Consider the following 22627-nt stretch of genomic DNA (forward strand, 5'->3'; position numbering starts at 1 on the left):
GGGCACGTCGAGTGATGGAAACGTTTTTACTTTGAAATAAACATCTTCCTCCTCCAGTCTCTTTTCTTAAAGATGAGAAAAGGTTCTGCTGGTCGATGCAGCCTGCAGGAGGCTTTGAAATCTTCTTAAATTCTGATCCTTCGAGTGTTAAGGTAGCAAATATTTTCCAAGCTGGTTGACTGGAAATCTCTCTTTATTCGTTAAACGGGAGTCTTTCCTAGTTTGGAACCTGCCTTAGAAGCAAAGCCAGAACGCCAGTCTGTGCAGCGGCCATCCGGTTTGGACAAAATGTCGGTAGAAATATCAGCTAATTTTGATGTGATGATACTTGAAGCTCGGCAGGCCATTATTCTCTCATCTGATCTTTCCGACAACCATGTTGTAGGTCTGTCATTATCCCCATTTTACAGATGAGGGAACTGGGGCAGAGGGTGACTCAATTATTTATCTGGTGAATGTCCGAGGCAGGACCGAGCTGGAGGGAAAAGACCTCAGGAACCGCTTCCAGTCCCATCCATAACTGAAAGAATTTACAATATGCCTGATAAGTACGTTCACTCACTGTTTGCTTGAAGACTTCCATTGAGGGGAAACTCACTACTCCCCAAACAATTCTTGTGTCATTAGCAAGTATTCCGCAGCCCCCGCCTCTGACGCTCCCACTGCTTTCCCTGACCCTGATCTTACTCTCTGGGGCTTCTCGGAGGTGCCAGCCCAGCCTCTCCCCTCTCCGGGAAGCCCTCTGGCTCCCAGTCCCACATAATGTAAGACCCAGGGACCGCTCTCCCTTTCCTAAGCATTTGGGAATGACCCAGAACACCCAGCTTCCCACAGCATAACACTGTTTGTGGCAGGAATACAGCAAAGGAATAGCTCTAAACCCCGTGTCTCCCTTTGGCCTCGTTTTGCCATTGAAAATGGGTGGATCGGCCCCTCCAGCAATAACGCCTATGACCCAATTTACCTTTTTCCCTTGTCCCAAAAGCTAACTTTGGTCCAGCCCAAACCTGCCACCTAGCGTTTGAATTTGGAACAGACATTGTTTGACGAGATGGGACTGAGGCGGCTCCTAGGTTGGTTCGGACTTCGCTCTGTCCCGCGTAGCAGCGGAGTCATTTTCAGGAATGTTGTAGGGAGAGCCAAGTGACCTATGGGCGTGTTCTCCCTCCCCCCTATTCCTCTTCCCCCCCCCCCCCCCTCGCCACCGTTGAGCTTTTTGCATCATGAAGTGGAGTATCCCAAAAAGGAGCTCGACTGTAATGAGTGACTCACATTTTCTCAGTGAACCAGGGATGGGCCAGACACTCATTTACAGCCGGGTGTGGTGGGAGGCATTAATGGGCTTGTGGAGCACAGGTTCTGGGCCCTTTGGGAGGACACGGGGGCTGGGGGGAGCAGAGAGTACCCTTTAATCACAATATTTATCGGACTGCCCTCATTCCTGGGTCTGCCCTCCTCTGCCCCCAAAAAGTTGGACAAATCCTTCTTATTCCTAAGGGAAAAAGAAAAACCTTTTCCATGCTTGAAATAGCAAAATGGGTAGATGCTGACTCAGATTATGGGAATCGGGACATTGTCATTTACTGTACAAGTACTGGTCTCTCTGGTCTCTGCCCAGCCCAGCTCTCAGAGCTCTTCCCGGGACTTTATTAGAAAAACTGGGGGCGTGAATATTTTAAAAATTACATTTATATGAAAGAAACGGCTTGTGGACATAAAACAAAGCAGATTCAAGATCATTTCGTAGCTGAGGCTGGAGGGAGGGAAGGACTTTGTGGGGGGAGGGTGGGAAGAGGCGCATGAGCTGAGGAAGATTTCCCATAAAGCCCAAACTCTGCGGCTGCCGACATGTGTGAGGAGAGGGCCGGGTGGGCCCAAATGACTCTGATGGTTCGAGTGCCCTTTGGCTCAGAGGGACTCTCTGGGTCCTGGAGCTTGCCAGGAGCGGGGGCAGCTTTCCTAGTCTCTGGGGATGCCTGTTGCTGCAATCCCCTCCCCCCCTTCCCCCCCCCAATTACCGCATCTTCCTTCTGTAGCTCCCATGAGCCTTGGTCTAATGACTCGATCACCCCCACATCCCTTCTCTCTCCTGGCTCTCTGAGCCGCTGCCCAGTCCGCCGCGGTGATGTGGCTCCTTGCAAGGGTCGGGGGGTGCTAATGGCTACCAGCCCAGCCCTCCTTCCTAGCCTCCTGCTTCTCGTCCGGGGCTGCCAGCCGTTCCTCTGGACTCTCTGTTTTCTCTGGCTTGACCAGCATGTGCCCCCAGGCACTGGCGGGTACATGCAAGGATGGCAGAACTTTAAACCGTGTCATTTAAAAGGCTCCATCCCCGGGCTTCGGGGTCCTGAACCTCCTCCGCCGCCTCTTCACGGCAAACTGGGGGCTGGAAGCAGAGCCTGTCGTTGTGGGTTTCCAGAAAAGGGAAAAGTTTGATCAAACACTGGAGAGGCCCGAAGCTCTCGGAGGCCACTAATTGTCTCCTTCCCGGCCGCGGCTCCTGGCCGCGGCTCCTGGCCCCGGCTCTACGCTAGGCGCTGTCCAGCCAGTGAAGCGAGGCCCTCGGTGTGTTTAGTGCTCACGTCTATCAGAAGTTAAAAGCACAGTTAGCAAGAGCTCCATCGGTCACTTAGAAAGTTTGGCCAGAGTCGGTGTGATTAAATCAAGTTCAGGCACTGGGTTCAGCTAAGTTTTAGCTTTTTTGATAAGTAGAACTAACGTCCTTTTTGATTGACTATTGAATAAACATTTGCCTCCAAAATTCAGTTCTCATGTGCAACCATGAGTATGTCTGAGATGGAAGGCAACAGAATGGGGAGGACGGAGGGAAGGAAGGGGATTCTGGGGAAGTTCACCCTGGCAGCAGGACCCAACAGGGGTTTGATGGATTCATGAGACTCAACGTAAAAGACTGATTGGTCTGTCAGAGAACTGGATTATGGTCATTCTGGCCTTCCTGCTCGATTCCTCAGACATCAGTTCCTCCAGTCATTTCCTCCCTCCCTACTTTTGCCCTCTCTGCCCTCCAGACCAGGAATTATTTCTCTGACTCCCTTCAAGACTCAACACAAATCCTTCCTTCTGCAGGAGGTCTTTCATGTCTTTTCCCAGAATCCTTTCCCCTCCCAAAGTACCTTCCCTATACTCTTTATATACCAAGCACCTGTCCAGATGTTTCCATGTCATCTCTTAGCACATAGGTACCTGAGGTCAGGAAATAGTGTCCGTCCTTGTTTTATCGTCCCCAGTGTCTCATACAGAGCCTGGCTGGCTCACAATAAGCACTTAATAAGTGTTTATTGATTGACTCAACTGAACTTTCATTCGGCCTGCCAGGGAAGTCTCTCCACACTTCCAAACCAGCAATACCTCAAAGCATGGGGTTCACAGGGAACCCTTTGGGGCTGTTTGTTGCATACGTGCCTTGTGAAAGAAAATCCTAATTTTTCAGTTATCTTAGTAAAAAATGAAGTTGTGGTTTTTTTTTTTCCCAATCAAGATCATGAACTCCCTGGGAGCTTTTCCCAATCCTTGGATCCCAGCTTAAAACCCCTTGATTTGGGATCTGAGCTTCCTGTGGCTCCCTTGGGTGGGAGATATCTGACAAGAAGCAGAAACAGTGACACATAGAGAGAAACAGAGAGAAGGAAGGAAAAGGGGGAAAGAAGGGGGAGAGAAGAAGGAAGGGAAAGAGAGAAAGATCAGGAGAGAGAGAGATGGAGAGAGGAAGGGATGAAGGAGAAAGAGGGGAAAGGGAAGGAAGAAGGGAGGGAAAGAGAGATGGAGACAGAGAGAGAGAGAGACAGAGAGAGAGGTGAGTGTGACAGACTCAGAGAGGTAGAGATGGAGAGATTAACAGCTGGTTTTTGTTGATCATTTCTTAGGGCAACCATGTTAAAGGCACCTGTCACATCTACAGTGGAAATATCTGTACTTAGCTCATTCATAATAACTAGCATCTATATAATACTTGAAGGCTTATAGAGCACTTTACATCCACTGCGTGATATGGCGGGCAGCTACATGGCACAGTGAATAGAGTGCCAGCCCTGGAGTCAGGAGGACCTGAGTTCAAATGTAGCCTCAGATATGTAACGGGTATGTGACTTTGGGCAAGTCACTTAACCTTGTGACTTAACCTCCATTTCCTCACAAAAGGCACTGGAGAAGGAAATGACAAAGCACCCTAGTCTCTGCTAAAAAACAAGAACCCCCAAGGGTCATAAACAGTCAGACATGGCGGAAACGAGCTGCCCCAGTCTCATTTGATTCCCACACAAGCCTGTGAAGAAGACACGTTGATTCCTCCTCTCCTGGATGCTCCCTATATGCCTGGAACTTGTGCCAGAAATACAAATACGAGCGAGACGCTCCCTGCCCTTGAAGCGCTTACGTTCTCCTGGGAGAAACAGCACTGAAAGAGCAGGGCAGAGGGGCGCACTGGGGTGTGCGGCTCTCCTAAGAAGGGAGAATTTAGGAACGAGTCAGCTGGTGGTCAGATGAGGGGAATGTATTCAAATTCAGTTGATTAGCCCTCTCTCCTATCAGTCCTTCTGTTTTCAGAGTCTAAGAGAAAACTCTGCATGAGGAATAAAAATTGTTTCCCGATCCATCTTCCAAGTTTTGTGCCTCTAGAGCTGGTCAATCTTAAAAATGGACCGGCTTTCGGTCATTTGGGGACAATGTAAATCGGCATTTATCAACATCGATGCATTTGTTAGTCCTGGGAGGCGGAAGGTTACTTAGAAATCTCACATACAAAGTGAGCTTAACAACACAGCTTGGTTAACTGGCTGCGATCTGCAAAATGTTGTGGTGGGATTCCTTACGGCAGCAGTGATGGAAGTGCTGTTGCATTTGCATTTTACAAAGGGAGAAACTGGCAGACAGAGGCGGGATGACTTACTCGGGTCCCATAGAAAGTGTCTGAGACTCGAACTCAAGTCATCCTGAGAAATCTGCCGCTCTGTGATATGTGCTTGCTTCGGTGAAGGGGACCCAGCGGATGCACCGGTTATTGCTTTAAAATGGTTAATATCTGTCTATTAAGTTCTTCTTCTTTTTTTTTTTTTTTGGACAGGTTGAAGAGAGGCCAGAAAAGGACTTTGCTGAGAAGGTGAGTAGGTTCTAGTAATATTTTTACCTTTCTTTTTTTTTTTTTTTTTTTCTGAGGATTGCCTTGGAACCTTCAGTTGTTTTGGGTTTTTTTTTTATGCATGCATATTTTTTTATTTTTTATAGCTTTTTATTTACAAGTTATATGCATGGGTAATTTTTCAGCATGGGTAATTTTTCAGAACTGACAGTTACAAATCCTTTTGTTCCAATTTTTTCCCTCCTTCCTCCCACCCCCTCCCCCACAGGGCAGGTTGACCAATACATATTAAATATGTTAAAGTATAAATTAAATAAAATCTTTGTATACATGTCTAAACCGTTATTTTGCTGTACAAAAAGAGTTGGACTTTGAAATAGGTTTACCTTTCATTTAAAAAAAATTGCAGCTTTATAGCTTTCAAAATTCACAGATCACAAAATCCACAAAATGGACAAGGAAAAACCTATCTGATTTCCAGGGAATGGGGGGAGAGGCGAGATGGGGTTGCTGTGGGAAACCCTGAGTCTCACAAGCTCCCCATGGCATCCCACTGCAAATGTTTTTCCAGGGTGGGCGGAGGAGTAGGGAGAAGCCTTGGGACGGGACCGCCATCTTGCTACCGGCCCCTGCTGCCTAACTGCCGGTTTCCAAGCTTGGAACCACAGTAAAGGCTGGGATGTTTATAAAACCCGTGCGGATTCAGAGACTGCTCAGATCCAGTGGCCGTAGAAAACAGTTGTCAGTCCTGAAAACCTCTCTTGAATTATTTCAGGGCTCTCGTAACATGCCCAGCCTATCAGCGGCCACGCTGGCTTCCCTGGGTGGGACCTCCTCTCGGAGGGGCAGCGGGGACACCTCCATCTCCGTGGACACCGAGGCCTCCATGAGGGAAATCAAGGTAAAACTTCTTTGAACACTTTCTGACTTGAAACTGCCTTGATGAGGAGCAGCTGGGTGGTGCAGTGGGGAGAGCACCAGCCCTGAAGTCAGGGGGACCCGAGTGCAAATCTGCCCTCAGACATTAACACTTCCTGGCTGTGTGACCCTGGGCAAGTCACAACCCCAATTTCCTCAGCAAAAAAAGAAAAAGAAAAAAAACTGCTTTTGATGAAACCTGCCATGGAGAATAAGGAAGCATTTTTTTTTTCTCTCTGCTTCCCATCATGCTTCTATTTCTGCATTTATCCAGTCCCAAATAAGCTGGCATTTGAACGCGGACCCTTAGTCCCAGCTCCTTTATTATCTTTGTGCCGGGCAGTTCCATAGGAGACTCTCCATATTTCCCAGAATCCTTAAAACAACGCACAGGCTCACTCCCGGCTCACAGCGTCATCTGAATTACTTGTTTTGCCCTTTGGGAAAGTGGAGGCCGAGCTCCTCCCTGTGCAGGGAAGGCCTGGCCCATGAGCCCGGCAGCCCGAGCGTTGTGGGTAATCCTCATCATTCTGTCCCTGTGATGTCCTTCCTCTTCTTGCTATCTTTCTCAGGAAATCAATGAGTTAAAGGACCAGATTCAGGATGTAGAAGGCAAATACATGCAGGGCCTGAAAGAGATGAAGGTATTCGTCGGCCGCCCGGCGGCCGTGTGTGGTGCATTAACCTGCCTAACTCTATCAGAACTCTATCAGAACTAAGCCGAGTCTCCACGTTCTTCACCAAAAGCACGCTGGGAATTTTCCCTAAAATCCTCATGGGGAGCTGGGGCCGTCCCCTCCCCTCCTCTCCCCCCCCAGTCTCATGGCTCCTGTCAGAATGAGTTGGTGGGAACAGTCACTAACGTGCTCACTGGTGCATGCTGGGGGCCCTTGGAGGATGGAGGGCGTGGTCTTGTGTTTCTGCATGTTTGTCGGGGCCCTCTCTTGACCCCCCTTTCCACTGCATTTATAGATAAGTGACCCACCAGCTTTAGTTAGTCACATAATGAGCAGGACCTCGGCCGGACTGTGGGCGTGTGGGATCCAGGGGTCTCCATGGGATCCACCTGGAGCTTTCTACCCCTTAAGCCCATGGGCCTGGGGGCTCTCGGCGAGCCCCGGAGGGGAGCATTTTAGCCAGAACTAACTGTTGCCCACAGGCCTAAGCTGAGATTCTCGCCACTTCTTTGGTTAGTTCAGTCCCACAAAAAGACCTTTTTCCTTACAAAAGGTTAAGTGGGTTAGCGACAGTTCCTTCCCTAGCAGGTCGGGCAGGTTGGCGATGGATCGGCCCAGAATCCGAGCGCCCCCGAATTGTCCGAGGGCGTTTCAGCATCTGCCTGTAAAGTCAGGTAGTGCTTTTGTGGGGGAGAATGTTGGTAAGGTCTCGCATGAATTGGACTTTCCTTTCTCCCACACACTCACTGCCCGTGGCTTGATTTTCCAGGGTCAGAGCCTTGGCAAGGGACCAATCAGATGAGTGTTTGCATCCCTGACCTCATCTAGAGGTCATCTGGAAAGTGTATTAGATATAGATTATGGCCTGATTCTATTTTGTTATTTGTATTTATTTTTCTGATTCTATTTTTGGTTCAGTTTTTTTAGGTGATTAACTTGGGGTGTCTGTGACCCAGGGATAGCTTATAGGAGCAAGATCCAAAAGGGATCTGGGAAATCACTGAGTCCTGTCCTCCCATTTTGTAGATGAAAGAAATGAACATGGAAGTATCTGCAGCAGGATGGGAACTCAGATTTTCCCGGGTTTCCACATGCCCCGTCGGCCTCGGTCTCTTCCTTTTGCTCACGCTCTCCCCGGGAGAGAACGGTGGAGCGAGTAGACGTGTCCGGCAAGGCAGGGGAGGGAAGCAGAGGGATTCAGTAAAACACATGTGGCCAACCATCACTTGCACAATGACCCTGTGGAGCCCAGCTCAGATAGGATCTGAGGATAAGTCTCAAGGACAGGACACCAAGGTAGTCTCTTCAAGGACAACGCTCTGGACCCAGGGATTAGTTGCCATTCCAGACCCCGGACTCCTCCTCTTCCCCGATTTCAACTCTGGGAGCTAACTGGTATTAGTTCTGCAGGGCTCACTCCCTATTTGTTCCAGCCATTCTTGGAATATTCCTGTGGGAGAGAGAGAGGGAAGGTGGTAACTCGTCAGCATTCTCCTCCCTTAAATTAAATGAAGGGCTCACTCCGGGCCAGGGGCTGTGCGGGGTGCTGGGGACAAGATGTTCCCGGTGCAGGCTTTTAGAAGGAACTCTAGATCTCATAGTGTCCTTATAGTGTGAGCTAGAAGTAGGTGCTGTTATGATTCCCATGTTACAGATGGATTAAATGAGGCTCAGAAAGATGAAGTCACTTATCCAAAACTTAGACAGCTAATGATTATCAGAGGGAGATTAAAAGCCACTTGGCTGCTCCTGGCTCTGCCTTAGAACACACAATCCAACCCCCTCCAAAGAAGATGAAAAACAGCCCCTTCCTGCCCTCAAGTCCAGTCTTCTGGGGATCCCGTTATTCTTTACATGTCCTCCTACCATCAAGCTGGGCCGTCAGTGACACGGTGGATTGAGATGATGGCCGGATGTAAGGTTCTTCCGATGCTGTTATTTCAGTGAAGATATTTCACAAATTGGTAAATGTCTAGTTTCTATCGAGCAGATCCTGAAGGATCTTGGGATCCTGGATTTTGTCTCAGCTCCTTCATCTGACAAATAAGGGAAACTGAGGCCCAGAGAGATTGGGTGATTTGCCTTAAAATCCTATGGTGAGGGGTGGCAAAATTGGAGCTGTGTTTTCCGACTCTGCAGGGTTCTTATCTAGACCATTCTTATTCCTCTCTTGGAAACTAGTGAAGAGTAGGTTTAATTCCAACACTGAGCATAAATCAGGAAGACCCTGCCGCAGCGTGTGGTGCTGACAGAAGAGCACGAGGCTTCAGATATTGCATGTGGTGGGATCCCTTTGTTTTCCAAGCCGACGTAGCCACTGGGGGATCGGGAGATCTTTCCATTTTGTAGTTGTCCGCCATCTTGATGAATGTGTGAACCGTTTTCATCTCCAGACCCCGAGTTATTAACAACTAAATCACTAACTGGTTGGATATTACCACGAGGAAAAGCAGGAAACCACAATCTTCAAATGACTATTTGTGATAGATTTTCAGAAACAGGGCCTCAATTGCTATTTCAAATTCCTTTTCCTCCCTAGATAGGTTTAATTCTTCGTTGAATAATGATTAGAGGTCTTGTGTCATTACATTTCAATTTTATTTTATTTCTTTTCAATTAACAGATTAAAGATCTAACCAGCGGTATCCTCCCTTCTCTTCCCCTCGAAGATTAACTTCCTAAGAAATATCCAACGATTGACAATCTTTTACTTTGGTTTTCTAATTATGGGGTGATTTCCACAGGACTCCCTGGCCGAGGTCGAGGAGAAATACAAGAAGGCCATGGTTTCAAATGCCCAGTTAGACAATGAGAAGATGAACTTCATGTACCAGGTTGACACCCTAAAGGATGCATTGTTAGAACTGGAAGAACAACTGGCTGAATCTCGAAGGCAGTATGAAGAAAAAAACAAAGTAAGTAAGGCGCCGTCATCCGCAGCTGGGTTGTCTATCACCAGTGGACTCTTGTAAAAAGAGAAAAGGGGAAAAGGAGGATGGGATTAGCTCGTATAGAGTGTGAAAGTCCATGGCCAAATCACAGCTATTTGTTCTAAAAATAAAACCCATTGGGTCCCGGCCCTTCCCCTTCTCTCTCCCCACCACAACCCAGTCCAACTGAACACAGAGATTTCTGGGAAATCTTATTAGTTGTACTTCAACCCAAATCAGATTTTTCCACCAGAACACTACAGATCTTTTTGTAATCATGAAATCGTTTTTCAAGGGCAAATAGGACTTTCTTACGGCATTGCTTTCCTCTCTTTTATCATTTGTTACAAGACTAAGTTAGAGAGTCCATCCCAAATGTTCACGAGGATTGTTTGTGTCCGACCTGTGGCAGAGCCTTCCAAGCTCCTATCGGCCTGATCAGCCACAGTCGGACACGCTAAATCGCCTCAACGAGTTGATTCTGCAACGACCCCCCACCAGCCCTATCCCTGTTGGGCAGCCCAGTGATATCAGTATCAGAGATACTTCTCAGAGTAATGTTTTTAAAGGCATAAAACAACACAAGAAGAAGAAGAAGAAGAAGACAATCATTAATAAAATAATAAAAGCTAGAACTTTACAGAGGACACCAACTCCCCAGATGTTTTTAAAACAAGTTCATGGAGCTCAGATTAAGGGCCTGGTTCTGGGGCTTCACTTTTTCTCAAGCACTTTTGTCACTAGAACCCTTACTCAGCCAGCTCTTTTTAAGCACCTACTGTGCGCTGGGCCTTGGGGCCACTAAGAACGAGTCATTGACACCGACCAGAACCACCCCAGCTTCTGTGAGTTCACCTTCCCCTCCTCTTCATGTGTTTGTCCTTTACAGGAGTTTGAAAGGCAGAAGCATGCTCACAGCGTGCTGCAATTCCAGTTTGCTGAAGCAAAAGAGGCCTTAAAACAAAGAGAAGAGATGCTGGCGGTAAGTGGCTCTGTGGAACCCCTCGGTGTCACCCGTAAGGGCCGACGGCAGCAGCGACGGCAAAGGTTTGGGGAGAAATGAAGAATTAGGACTTGTTTCAAACCCTCATCCCATGGACTTCTTTGAGAGTCCGGGAATGGGTGGTTTTGTTTTTAAATTCTTATTGATATTTTTGATCATTGTTTATTATTAATAATTTTATTTTTAATTAATCTTGGTTTTAATTTGCTCAAATTTACTTCTTTTATCAAGACACCAGGTTTTTAGCTGGTAAATGTTCATAGGTTTCTTAGTGGTTACGGTGAATGTTTGCAGTCCAAGTAGCCGTTGCTTCCCGGGCTTCCTGTCAGCCCTGGGGAGGAGGAAGATGGGAAAAGAGATGGCTGGGAACGGGCCCATCGATCCAGCTCACCCTGAGCCCAGAACAAGGCACTTAATAAAGTCTAGTTGAGCTGAACAACTTAACCTGGTTATGAGAAGGTGGGGGTCTCCCCCTCTCCCCCACATTGAGCACCCTGAGACTTCTGCTGCTCCATTCCAGACATGGGCCACTTCAGGAGGTTGTCCCGGTGGCCACCGTTCCCCCAGGCTCACCCTCCTGATGGCAGATTTGGTGCCTGATGAGCCCAGAAGTCACTTGGTCAGGAAATCTGCCGGCCTGAACCTCCCCAGTGGTTGGAATTAGGGGGAATACAGGGTGTACCGGGCTCCTCGTACGATAAAGAAATCAGATTATATTGGGGAAGGGCCCAGTGTCACATCTGAAAGGACTTTCTCCTGCTCCCCGGGGGCCCACCAGGACCCTGAATCTTTTCTGTCTGCCTGTTTAACCATTAACCTGCTTTCTGTCTTCTCTGCTCCTGTCCCTCAGGAAATCCGACAACTGCAGCAGAAACAGGAGAGTTATATCAGGGAAGTTTCCGATCTTCAGGAAACAATAGAATGGAAAGACAAAAAGATAGGGGTAGGAACCTCTCAAGTCTTTGGGCATGTGTTTGAACAAACCGCCTCTTCACCACCATGTTAAAAAAGAAAAATGACTTTTATTTTAAAGGCAGCATCTATAGGCACTCGTGTTATTCAATAACTGACTCGTGCATGAATGAACTTCCAGAATTCACCTTAAATCAGAATGTCAGATAACCACAGGAAAGCTTCGAAGGCCTCTTTTTGCTTCGGCATGAAGATTTAGCCTGGCATTCAGAGTCAGGGGACCTGGGCTTCAATGTGCCTTCTTCATGGGCATCAGCTTCCTTTTCTGTCAAAGGGACTAGATCGCCTCTAGGGTCCCTTGTTTTTAAAGCACTGAGCTATGACCCACATGTTATCATCTCTAGATGTCTAGATGCCAAGGGGCGTGGGGGTGCTGGCAAGACCAACCCTGGAAGCATCCATTTGGTGGGGGCCTTTTTTGGTTTTTGGGGGTTTTTGGTTAAATATGGTTTGGATCAGCCGGTTTTGAGCCCCCCTTACAGCGCTGAAATTCTGAGATTGTCTCCTCCACAGTATTTACCAGCTGATAATAACAATAGCTAACACTCATAGCTATTAATTTATAGAACATAATTTAAATTTTATAGCTGTTCATTAATAGATTTGTAACCTAAAAGTGCATATATGCTGAAATAGCTAGATGATAGATCAGTAGAAAGAGAGCATCATGGGTGGATGGGGGGAGAGCACACAATGTCTTGTGCTTATATACATATGTGTACACGTAGATAATGTGTGTGGGCTTGTCTATTTGTGTACTGAGTATACAGAGACCTCCCCAACCAACACCAGCTTAAGCACTTGAGTCTTCCAGACTAGTTCTCAAGTGCCTCCATCGGGGCTAGGAACCTTCCCTTGGTACAGATCCCTTGGGAACCAGAGGATGTTTTTAAACATAAAATATGTAGAATGACCAAAGAAGGCAGATATATTGAAATCTAGTTATCAGAAGACCCTTTTTTTAACTCCCAGTTTCCAGGGGGAGCTCCCACCGATAGCTGTCCTCCTCTGTTACTGGCCAGGTAGCCAGGGGGTGGCTCCCCCCATCTCTCATCCCAGGAATGGGAGAAAGCCGCTCAGTGGAGGGGCAGGGAATGGAGGCAATTCCACTGCTTTCGGGCACTCCCTCTGCCAGGGCAGATCGTCCCCTTTTCTGCGACATTGTATACAGTCTCAGGGACAGCCCAGAACACTGGGATTAAGTGGCCTGACCTGGGGGCCGGCTCTCTGCCCACCACACAGCCGCCCCTAGCCCAAGCAAAGGTGACCGAGACCATCCTCTGTTCCCCGGGTCCCTGAGGAGAATGACTGTAGGAGCTATAGGGACCTTCCTTCTCTGGCCCCCTGCCCTTTGCCTGCCCTACACTGAAGGCCCCGCTTAACTGCATCTGTATTTTTCACCCACCCTGTCCGGTAGCTCAGTGCTTTAGACTCTCTTAGTTTCTGAGCCGGCCTCTGCTCTTCCTGCTATTTCTGAAATCGTCTCTGCTTTCTCCACCTTCCTTCTGTCTGTGCCTTTTCTCCGGGCCCCCACCCGCCTCAGGCGTTAGAGAGGCAGAAAGAGTACTTTGATTCCATACGGAGTGAGCGAGATGACCTTCGGGCCGAAGCGATCCTGCTGAAGGAGGAACTGAAGGTATGGAGCCCAGGGCCGACCGCATCTGCAGCCATGGGCCCGGATCGCCCTGGCGGATGGAGCCTCCCAGGGGCTCACGGAGGTCCCTCAGGGTGGGCAGCTGAGATGCACTAACCCCAGGCCGCCCCTCTACCCAGTCAGTGTCGGTGTGAAACGTTGCACACTCGGAGATTTGCAAACTGCCAATCCTTTTAATTTCCAATACTTTCCCAGGACAGTTATCTGTGAAATAAAGGGGTATATTTGATGGCTTCTGGCTCCGTCCAGCTCTAAGTAAATGAGCCAGAGACGGCTGCTGGCAAAGAGTGGATAGACCGCCAGGCCTGGTGTCCCGAAAATCCAGATTAAATGTGTGATCCCATGACGCTTAACTCTGCCTGCCTCAATTTCCCCAGCTATAAAATGAGGAAGAATAACAGCCCCTACCTCCCAGGGCCGTTCTGAGAATCAAATGAGATAATAATGGTAAAGTGCATAACACAGTGCCTGGCACATAGTAGGTGCTATTGTCATCGTTTCAGTAGTATCCGACTCTCTGAGATCCCATTTGGGGTTTTCTCAGCAGAGATACTGGAGGGGTTTGCCGTTTCCTTCTCCGGCTCATTTTACAGAGAGGGAAACTGAGGCAAACAGGGTTAAGGGACATACCCAGAGTCACACAGTTGGTCAGAGTCACACAGTTGGTAAGTATTTGAGTCAGATTTGAACTCATGATGAATCTTCCTGACTCCAGACCTAGCTGCCTACATACAGTAGGTGTTATATTAATGCTTATAATCTCTTATAAACTTCCTGAGGGTTGTCACCAACCTCTCACCCAGACTAGCTTCTCGTGTTGTTCCTTGTGACTCAGTTTGTCCCTGAATCTCTCTCCTTAGCCCAGAATTCAAAGCCTTTCTAAGATTTGCCTTAACCCCCTCCTGCCTGTCCCAGGCTTCTCTCTTCTGTCCAGCTCGCTGTCCCCTGTAGTGCCCTAAAATTTCCAACCTACATGCCTTTGCTCATAGCGTGCCCTGAGCCTAAACTGCCGTCCCCACTTTCTCCTCTTGAAATCCAGCCTATTTTTGGAAGCCTAATGTGTGTCCTTTGATCATTAATCGTATTTGTCATTCTTTTTTTGGAATATGGAGGATTGCCTATTTAAACAAATATAGATCCTAGAATCCAAATCTGTAGAATGGGCTAAAGTACCCGGTTGTTTCATGGAAGCCGAAGCCACAGATTTAAGGAACTTTCAGTGTGGGTTGGGTTGGTTTGCCCAACTAGGCCAAACCCAATGACATAAAATGAACGAACCTGTGAATAAACCCATCAGTAGAAATTTATGACTAAGTGACATCTAATGGTCAAGTTTGGTATTGGAACCCAGATCAACTAGACATTGTAAATCCTTCAGCAAACGGTAGGCCATGGATTGCTCGGTTCTTGGGACTTTGTCTAGCTGAGGAGTTTTCCCAGCACGACAAGAATACCCACAATGGAGATCAAGGGATAGGTGCATGAAAATGGTGGCAAGGTCCTGGCGTTGAAAAAATCCAGCAGTTCTGAAAATGACAGGCAAAGTCCCCTACGTAGGGCTGTGCTTATGTAGAGATCTGCCCCCATTTTAAATCCTTTCTTTTAAGAGTTGAGGACTGGGTGGGTTTGTTTGGGTTTTTAAATACAGCTACATCCTAATAAGTGTGAATACTGAATCTCCTGAAATGGCTGCATATATTCAAATTTGCATGCTTCGGCCTTTCTAATATATAAGATATGGCTATTTGTTCCAGTCCAAGGGAATCATGGCAGTAAAAATGCAAATTATAGGACCACTTCAGGGGATTTGTTAGGAGATCTTTGCAATGATGCATTTATTTATTTATTTATTTTGATGATACATTTTATAATGGATGGCAAGGGGGAAGTAAATTCATTTTATATCAGTTTTCTGGGTAGCAAGATTTGCCAAAACAGAATTAATTCCATATGCAGAGGAATACCTTAATGTCAGCAATACCTCACGGACATGATTAGACCTCATTTGAAGGCTTAAAGTTAGATAGAATGATCTATTTGGCAGATCCATACAAAGGGACCACATCCCAGAACAGTTTACAAATGCTAAAAGAATTTTTTTTTTGCATTTTAAGATATTTTCCCATAACCAACCCCTTCATATGTGCAATCTCTTTAGAGAATACCTTCTTCAGATTTTTCTAGAAATAGGCTGATTACTATTCCTTAGTAAATATTACAACGTTTCTGTCTTGTCCACAGAAACATGGAATCATCCTGAATTCTGAAATCACCACCAATGGAGAACCTCTAGATCATCTAAGTCACGTGAGCCACCTGGGATCTCCCAAGGTGCCACAAGAAGAAATAAATGCCCTGAAGTCATCCAGCGACGGGACCCTTGGTAAGAACTTGCTGCCTTCTGGGCCTTTTTCTCTTTCTAGTCATCTTTTATTCACCTTCTGTGCTTGATCGGAATCGAAGCCATCCATCATCACACGGTCAGTTCACTAATCACTCCGCATGTCACCGTGTCCTGTCACTTCTTGTGCATTCTGCCGCTAAATGGTTCTGATTAGCTGCATATGTTGTCATGCAACGTTTTTCACTAGCAATCATGGATGGCCTAAGTGTACATTTCCCTAGTTCCTCAACCCAGTCGAGCAAGACTGAGAATCAAGGGACCAAAACGCCCAGTCGAAAGTGCAGTTGGATATAGACATCTGTGACGTTGAAGTTTTCTTTAACTAACTTATCTCTAGTTCATAAGACAGACTAGTGATGATAAAGACATCAAACAAGGTCATTCACCAGGTTTTCTCATCTAAAATGCTAGAGTGAAATGTATTGTAAAAATCTAAGATATTTCTTAATCAGTCACGTAAGGTAAAGAATACTTGATGATTCCAAAAATCCATATGTAGGTGCTCCCAAAGGTCCCAGCTGGCACTGAGATTTTGTGACTGATTTTGAGTTTCCGTCAGCATATGGGGCCAGCATATTGACTGTGCTCCTCAGGAAGTGACGATTGGAATAAGTCTGCATGCAGTGTTCTCCCTTCTTTGCCAGAATTGACCTTTTTATACCCATGCTACTTTGCCTTCTGGAAGGGGTGTGAAGCTGTGAGAGCTTAACACAGTTTATACAATCTAAGGCGGTTGGATGACTCATGTTCCACTGGTCACTGACCGAGCTCAGTTGTCTCCCCTGAATGTATACGCCCTTTGGAACTATGAGCTCAAGTCTGAATTAGCTTTCAGAACGTAGCAGGTCTTGGAACCTGCAACCCGCACAGGTCCTCACCAGACACTAATTATTGACATTTTTATGGCGTCTGGACAATCATCTTATTATGGCAGCCAGCCGGCAGGGCGCGGTGGTGTCCAACTCATAGAAACAGGGAGCCCTAAAACATACGAAAGGATCCCTGCAAGCTGCTACTGATTTCACTTTCAAATATAATGTTACCTATATTTGATATTATTTTATTAAATATTTCCCCATTACATTTCAATCTGGTTCTGGCCCCACCCGGTAGTGTTTCAGACCATGATTTGACACCTCCAGTACGATGGATAAAGCTCTGAACTTGGAGTGAGACCTGAGTTCAGATTGTGCTTATGACATTTAACTGGATAGATCACATAATTCCTCTGTGCCTCAGTTTCCTCATCTATAAAAATGAGAGGGGGCCTGTATTCTATAGCCTAGAAGATCCTTTCCATGTCTAAATCTGATCCTTTCATTTTAATTTTCCACTTAGTATCTTTCGCCTCCTTTTTGTTTCAATTCTGGAAACATGAAAGCCCAAAGACAAAAAGAATGGAGATTCTAAACATGTGTTTAGAAACGAATCTGGGGTTTCTGGGTTTTTGAAGAAGATAGAGATTGGCAAAGGCGGCTGAACGCCAGCTTCCCACCTCCCTCATTGAAGGCAATGGGCAGTCAGGGGAGAAACGGGCTCTCTTTGGTCCGAAAAAGCATTTGCTGAATCTCTTAGAGCAGGTGACTTGCTAGAAAGGCTCAGTGAGCAGAGGAGCACATGTTCCTTGGCTTGAAGAATCCTTGGGTTTTTACGAATTGGGTTTATTTGAGGATGAATACTCACCACTCCTGCCCAAAGCGGGATCGTGGAGCTGGAGGCCTCGCCGTTTCCTGCTCAAAGTCCCTTTTCTTGTAGTAAACTTCTACCCCCTCATGCCGAGTGCCCCAGACAGAGCTCCATCTCCTTCCCCTTTCCTTAGAGAGTCAGATATTTAAGAACAGAAATTAAGGAAAGAAAAACAGAAAATGAATGAAAAAAGAATAATCTCTCCATTGGCTTTAATAGGCTGGTTGACCAAAAGCCATTTCTTCTTTCAAGAGATTGAAGGATTTTCTTTTCTTTTTTTTTTTTTTTTTTTGGGGGGGGGGGGAGAGAATTCATAGACCTTAGAAGATTATATACTATGCCCTGTACTTGACCCCCAATAAAATCAGAGAGTTTTAATTAAGTCTGCAGTTTAGAAATAAGCAAGGCAGACCTAGTCTCCAAACTTGACCAGTGAATCCATGGCTGAATCTGATTATCGGGGAGGACACCGGGCTGCTTGCTCCAAAGCTTGTTTTAATTGTGAAAACCTGAAATGGACTTGCACAAGCCAAGTCCCCCAGAACCCCCTTTGTCTCTCAGCTGGTGGTGGGCTTCACTGTCCCGGTGATTTACTAATTCAGTCGCTGCTGTGCCTCACGGAATTGGCAAAGGCTGGTGATCTCTTATTAATGGGGATTCTTGGATGGTTCTCTCTCCTTGGGAAAGGGGGTTGGGCGAGAGTTAACCTAAGTGGTTGCCACATCACGTGGTCCCTTCAATTTTCTCAATGGTCTTTTAGGAAGAGCCAGTGCAGTGGAGGTGGCGAGTGAGAATGTGGCCAAAGTGGGGGAAAGCGCGGTCTTGCAGAGTCCCGAGCGTGAGCGGCCCCAGGCGGATTCTGCCGAGGCAGGTGTGGACACAAAGGCCTCCTCTCCTGATGGGAATGCAGAGGCAGAAAACCCCCCGCAAGACCAGGCCATGGTGCCAGAGATATTAGCCAAGGATCCAGCCCATGTGCCAGAGACTCGTTCTGTCCCTGGCAGTACCAACGCACAGGCTGAACCCAGGGAGGATGGAAGTGGACTGGGCACTAGTGTAGAGTCCAGTCACCCCGATGAGTTAAAGAATAATGATGTGGATCAGAATCAGGAAATAGCAGGGAGCCCTCGCTTTCCAGGGGACGGGATTAGCCAGGCCCTAGATGCTCAAAATGAAAAGAAAGACTTAGTAGAAAAGCAGGGAGAGGGTCAGCCAGAGGAAGAGGACAGCATGGAATTAGCTCAGGGGACCCCGGGTGCTGAAAGGATAGACACAGAGACCGAGGAATTAAGCGAAAGCCCTTCAGAAAGCCCGCTTGAAGGAACAGAAGCCAAAGACGGGACACAGGTAGAGCCAAAAGCAGACAGTAAAAGGGCCCAAGAGGGAGTAGTTAGTGGGGAGGAAAAAGGTACAAATCTCACAAAAGAGGAACAAAATAAAGAGGAGGAAAATGAGTTCACAAAGGAGGAAGTGATCGAAACAGGCCCGTCTTCTCCAAAACTCAAGAGCAATCAGCCAGAAAAAATGGACCCGAAGGTCACAGCTGGGGAAAATGGATGCCCAGGCCAGAATGTGCCCTCAGGAGAAAGAGATGGCCAGAAGGGGGAGATTTGTGACTCCTCGGCCAAAAAGTCCAAAAACAAGAAGAAGAAAAACAAGAAGAAGAAAGCCCCCCATGTGGACTCTCCCGAAGATGTTAAGAAAGAGCTGGTCTTGCAAAACACCGAGGAGGAGGAAGAGGAGGAAGTGAAGTTAGAGGCCAAGAGTCAAGCCCTCGGCGAGGGGGATCAAGGGGAGAAGCCGGAAACCAGGACGGATCTTGACGAATATGTGGATTGTCCAGAGGAACCCAAAGCTGACTCACATGACAAACCAAACAAGGAAGGAGATAAAGCGAAGAAACCCGAAAAAGGTGAAGGTGAAGAGCTTGACGGTGCTACGGCCCATCCACTGGGAACCGGTGGCGAGGGAGAGGTCGGTCTCTCGGAGACGGCCGAAGCTGGAAGCACCCAAGAGTCCGCCCCAACTGATAGTCCTGCCGGGAGAGCAACAGAGGAGAATAAAGGAGCAGGCGGCAGCGGGCCCGAAGACCAAGACGCGCCATTTTCCCCTCATGAGGAATCTCCCACCGATTCCATGGAGGAAAACAACCAGCCAGAGGAGCAGCCGGAGACGGCCGAGGAAGCGTTAGAAAGCAGTAGTCTAGATGGCGATGATCCCGAAGACCCCGTGGGCAGCCTCAAGGCAGAGGGCAAAGAGGATGCTCAGGGCAGGAGCAGTAAGGGGAGAGAGAAAAACAAAGAGGAGTGTACCATGTCGTGAGTGGAGGCAGGCGGCTTCCAGCAGCTGGTGTGGGGGGGGACAGCTGGAAGGAAGAAAGGCACTTTGCAGAATATCATATCCCATATTATAGGAAAACATAGGAGTTTCTCTCCTGGTGACAGTCCTCATCTCTGCGCTGGGCTGGGCGCACTGTGTGGCAATCAGTGACCCTAGATCAGTTATTGAATCTCAGCTCCAGGCAATCCAAGTGTTTGTCCCACGTGGCTATGTTACGGGGAGCTCAGGATGATCAGAGAACCAAGTAACTCTCAACAACAGTCCTTGCTTTAGTTTCCGGTTCCAAGTCAAAGCAGCCTCGATTCCTGCTCTAAGCCCGTGTAGACACATGTCCACACATGACGCCATTTTATTGTAAAGACCAAACAGCCCTCTACCTGTAACGGACTGCTTCCCACTCGGGTTTGTCTCTGATGGCCGGGCCTTCTATTTATCCCTGATATATTTATTTCAATGGGCACGTATGACAGGTTGCAGGGATGATTTCCAGGCAATAACGAGCTGCCGAATGATCTTTAGGTCACTGAGTGATAAAGTTTGTGCCTTATGGGAATGAGAGTTCATTTAGACAATGAAGCTCATCGCTTTCAAGACCTAGAGAAGGCTTGAGGTCAGATGATACTTGGCGATCTAGGCAAGATCTCTTATTCTAGATCAAGTCTTGAGGACCATATTACCAATCATTCCTTGATACGTAGATATAATTTTTGTTTGTTTGCTGGGGAAATTATTTTATTTTATGTGCACATTACCCATCTTATATATTTTATATACAATGCTACCAAGAAAAATGGTTTTTTTCTCTAAAAATAGCTATTTGTTTAAATTAGCCTAGTATTTTTCATTTCTATCAAGAGCACACTTTTGAAATGATGGCTTCCCTTGAAAATACCCTTTATTTATCCTCTTGGCTAATCCTTCTTGAGTGTCTAACCTTCATTAACAAGTACCATATCAAAAGTTGGAACCGTCCCTGGGCAGATTCCTAACTCCTAACAAGCAAGGACACCTGCAGACAGTTGAATGCTTTTTGACTGTCCCCTGCACTATCGATCCAATTTTGCTGGTACGTTCTGAAACGGGCCTGCACGCAGGCCCCTGTGTTTTTGCTGCATAATGAAGTGTTCCTTTTAAATGTGTTTAAATATTAAAATCAAAGTGTATGCACATGAATGTCATTGCCATTTAGGTGGACATGTTATGTGGTTTTTCTAGCTGTTACAGAATCATTGACTACAACCAGACCAAAGTTTTATGAACATTTGAGGTGTATATGATAAATGTTGTATATAATTGAAATAAAGGCATTTTATAATTTTAAAAAGCTGTGATGCACCATCTTTGCAATGTGTATAATCCTCCTAGGACTAATACTGGCTCCCCTGCTTCCGCTGTCGCCTCCCACATTCACCTTGTCTTTATTAAAAACGGACGCATTTGGAAGCCGATTCCTTCTGAACCCTTATTGTTTTGTGTGTGCGCCATCAAGGAAGGTGTCTGTGACCCTTTGGGCATCTGGAGGGGGTGGGAAGGGTTTAATCTCTATTTCAAATGACTCAATGTCTGTGAAAGTAGTTTATAGACTCTAAGCATTATACAGATGTGTATTAGTTACTCATAGCTCTGATGGGAGGATATGGAGGAAATTAGTGAGAGGGAGGGGAAACCTGGTCTCTTCCTAAAGTCAAAAAGAGAGAAACACTCTATTGGCTCAACAGACTCATGGGACTGTGAAAGGCCATGACATGGGTGTGCCAGTTGATTTTTGGAGAGCTGGCTGTGTTTGAGCCATTCCTAGAAAAGCAATCCCACTTCTCTTTTAGGAGCTCCTCCCCCCTATTTTTAAAAACATTTTATTGATGTGCTTTGTTTTTATATTATACACATTTGCAGATTATTGCTGCTCTCGTGATGAGGTAAAACATTACAGTGACCTAAGTTTTACATTATTCCATATCTGTAGCATCTTTCCAATTCTCTATTTTTGTAATGGTTTCATTCATTTATAGAAATGATTTTCTCTTTCTCCCATTGACCCCTCCATTCCACCCCATTGAAAGAAAAATAAATTCCGTCAATGGATGTGTACAGTAATATATATGTCTCATTCTGTAGCCCTAATCTGTCTGCTCTCCATCAAGAGATGGATAGTATGTTTCATCATCATCATTCTGGAGTCACTGACCTGTAGGTGGGTATGGCATTCAAGAAAGGGGTGCAGCAGTTCAGTGATGGGGAAAAGTAGAAGCCGAGAGAGGGTCAGGAAGATGCAGCTTTGGGGAAACATCGGTGGTCCATTTGTCCCGGACGCCGGGTGTGTGAAGGGAGATATAGCATGTGATAACACCAGAAAGATAGAAAAGGATCCAATTGGATGGCCGCAAGTACTGGCCAGGCACTTGGACCTGATTCAGGGGCCACAGAGAAATCCTGATGGCCTCTGACCATCAGGATACATGAACAGAGTCAGGTTAAGAAGATTAACCCAGCCAGAGCAATTAGAGAACACTGGAAAAGAGGGATGACCAAAGGAGCTGTTGCCATAGCCCAAGCAAGGAGGACAGAGCCTGAAACTAGGAACTGTCCATGGTCATAGAAGGGCCAGAAGTTAGAGAGTCAGTGGGAAAAATCAAAGGGACAGGGCATGCTACTATGACCATGACCCCAAGGGGAAGAGGAGAAAAGGAGTGAAAGAAGCCATAGTGTCTCAAGCTGGAAGGGCCTTTAGACCCCATCAGTCAAATGAGATTCTATTTGTAAAGTACTTAGCACAGTGCCTGGCACACAGCAGGTGCTTAATATTCTCTTCCTCCTCCTCCATCTACTTTCCCTTAGACCTTAATAAAAATCCCCTCTATCATATATTCCCCAACAAGTAAATCAGTTCAGATAACTGGCCGAATGATGGTGTTGGGAACAGAAATGGGGGGATCAGAGAGTCCCCTCTGAGG

At 46.8% G+C, this 22627-nt stretch overlaps 1 protein-coding gene across 23 annotated transcripts in view; it reads left to right on the top strand.

Moving 5' to 3' along the window:
- The window catches only part of LRRFIP1 (LRR binding FLII interacting protein 1), a 180441-nt gene that overhangs the window by 146396 nt on the left and 11418 nt on the right, over positions 1 to 22627 (top strand). For 8 of the 23 annotated variants that reach the window (XM_051999217.1, XM_051999218.1, XM_051999222.1 and 5 more), the window contains 9 exons: positions 5078 to 5113; positions 5868 to 5993; positions 6583 to 6654; positions 9432 to 9602; positions 10507 to 10599; positions 11471 to 11563; positions 13136 to 13228; positions 15488 to 15629; positions 18097 to 21124. In XM_051999217.1, the coding sequence (XP_051855177.1) occupies positions 5078 to 5113; positions 5868 to 5993; positions 6583 to 6654; positions 9432 to 9602; positions 10507 to 10599; positions 11471 to 11563; positions 13136 to 13228; positions 15488 to 15629; positions 18097 to 19658 (2388 nt within the window). In that variant the 3' untranslated portion in view covers positions 19659 to 21124. Of the gene's footprint in view, positions 1 to 5077; positions 5114 to 5867; positions 5994 to 6582; positions 6655 to 9431; positions 9603 to 10506; positions 10600 to 11470; positions 11564 to 13135; positions 13229 to 15487; positions 15630 to 18096; positions 21125 to 22627 lie in introns of those variants that run through there. The other 15 variants (XM_051999230.1, XM_051999225.1, XM_051999226.1 and 12 more) reach the window with 8 other exon arrangements.

Source organism: Antechinus flavipes, chromosome 4 (genome assembly GCF_016432865.1).
Source record: "Antechinus flavipes isolate AdamAnt ecotype Samford, QLD, Australia chromosome 4, AdamAnt_v2, whole genome shotgun sequence".
Lineage (NCBI taxonomy): Eukaryota > Metazoa > Chordata > Mammalia > Dasyuromorphia > Dasyuridae > Antechinus > Antechinus flavipes.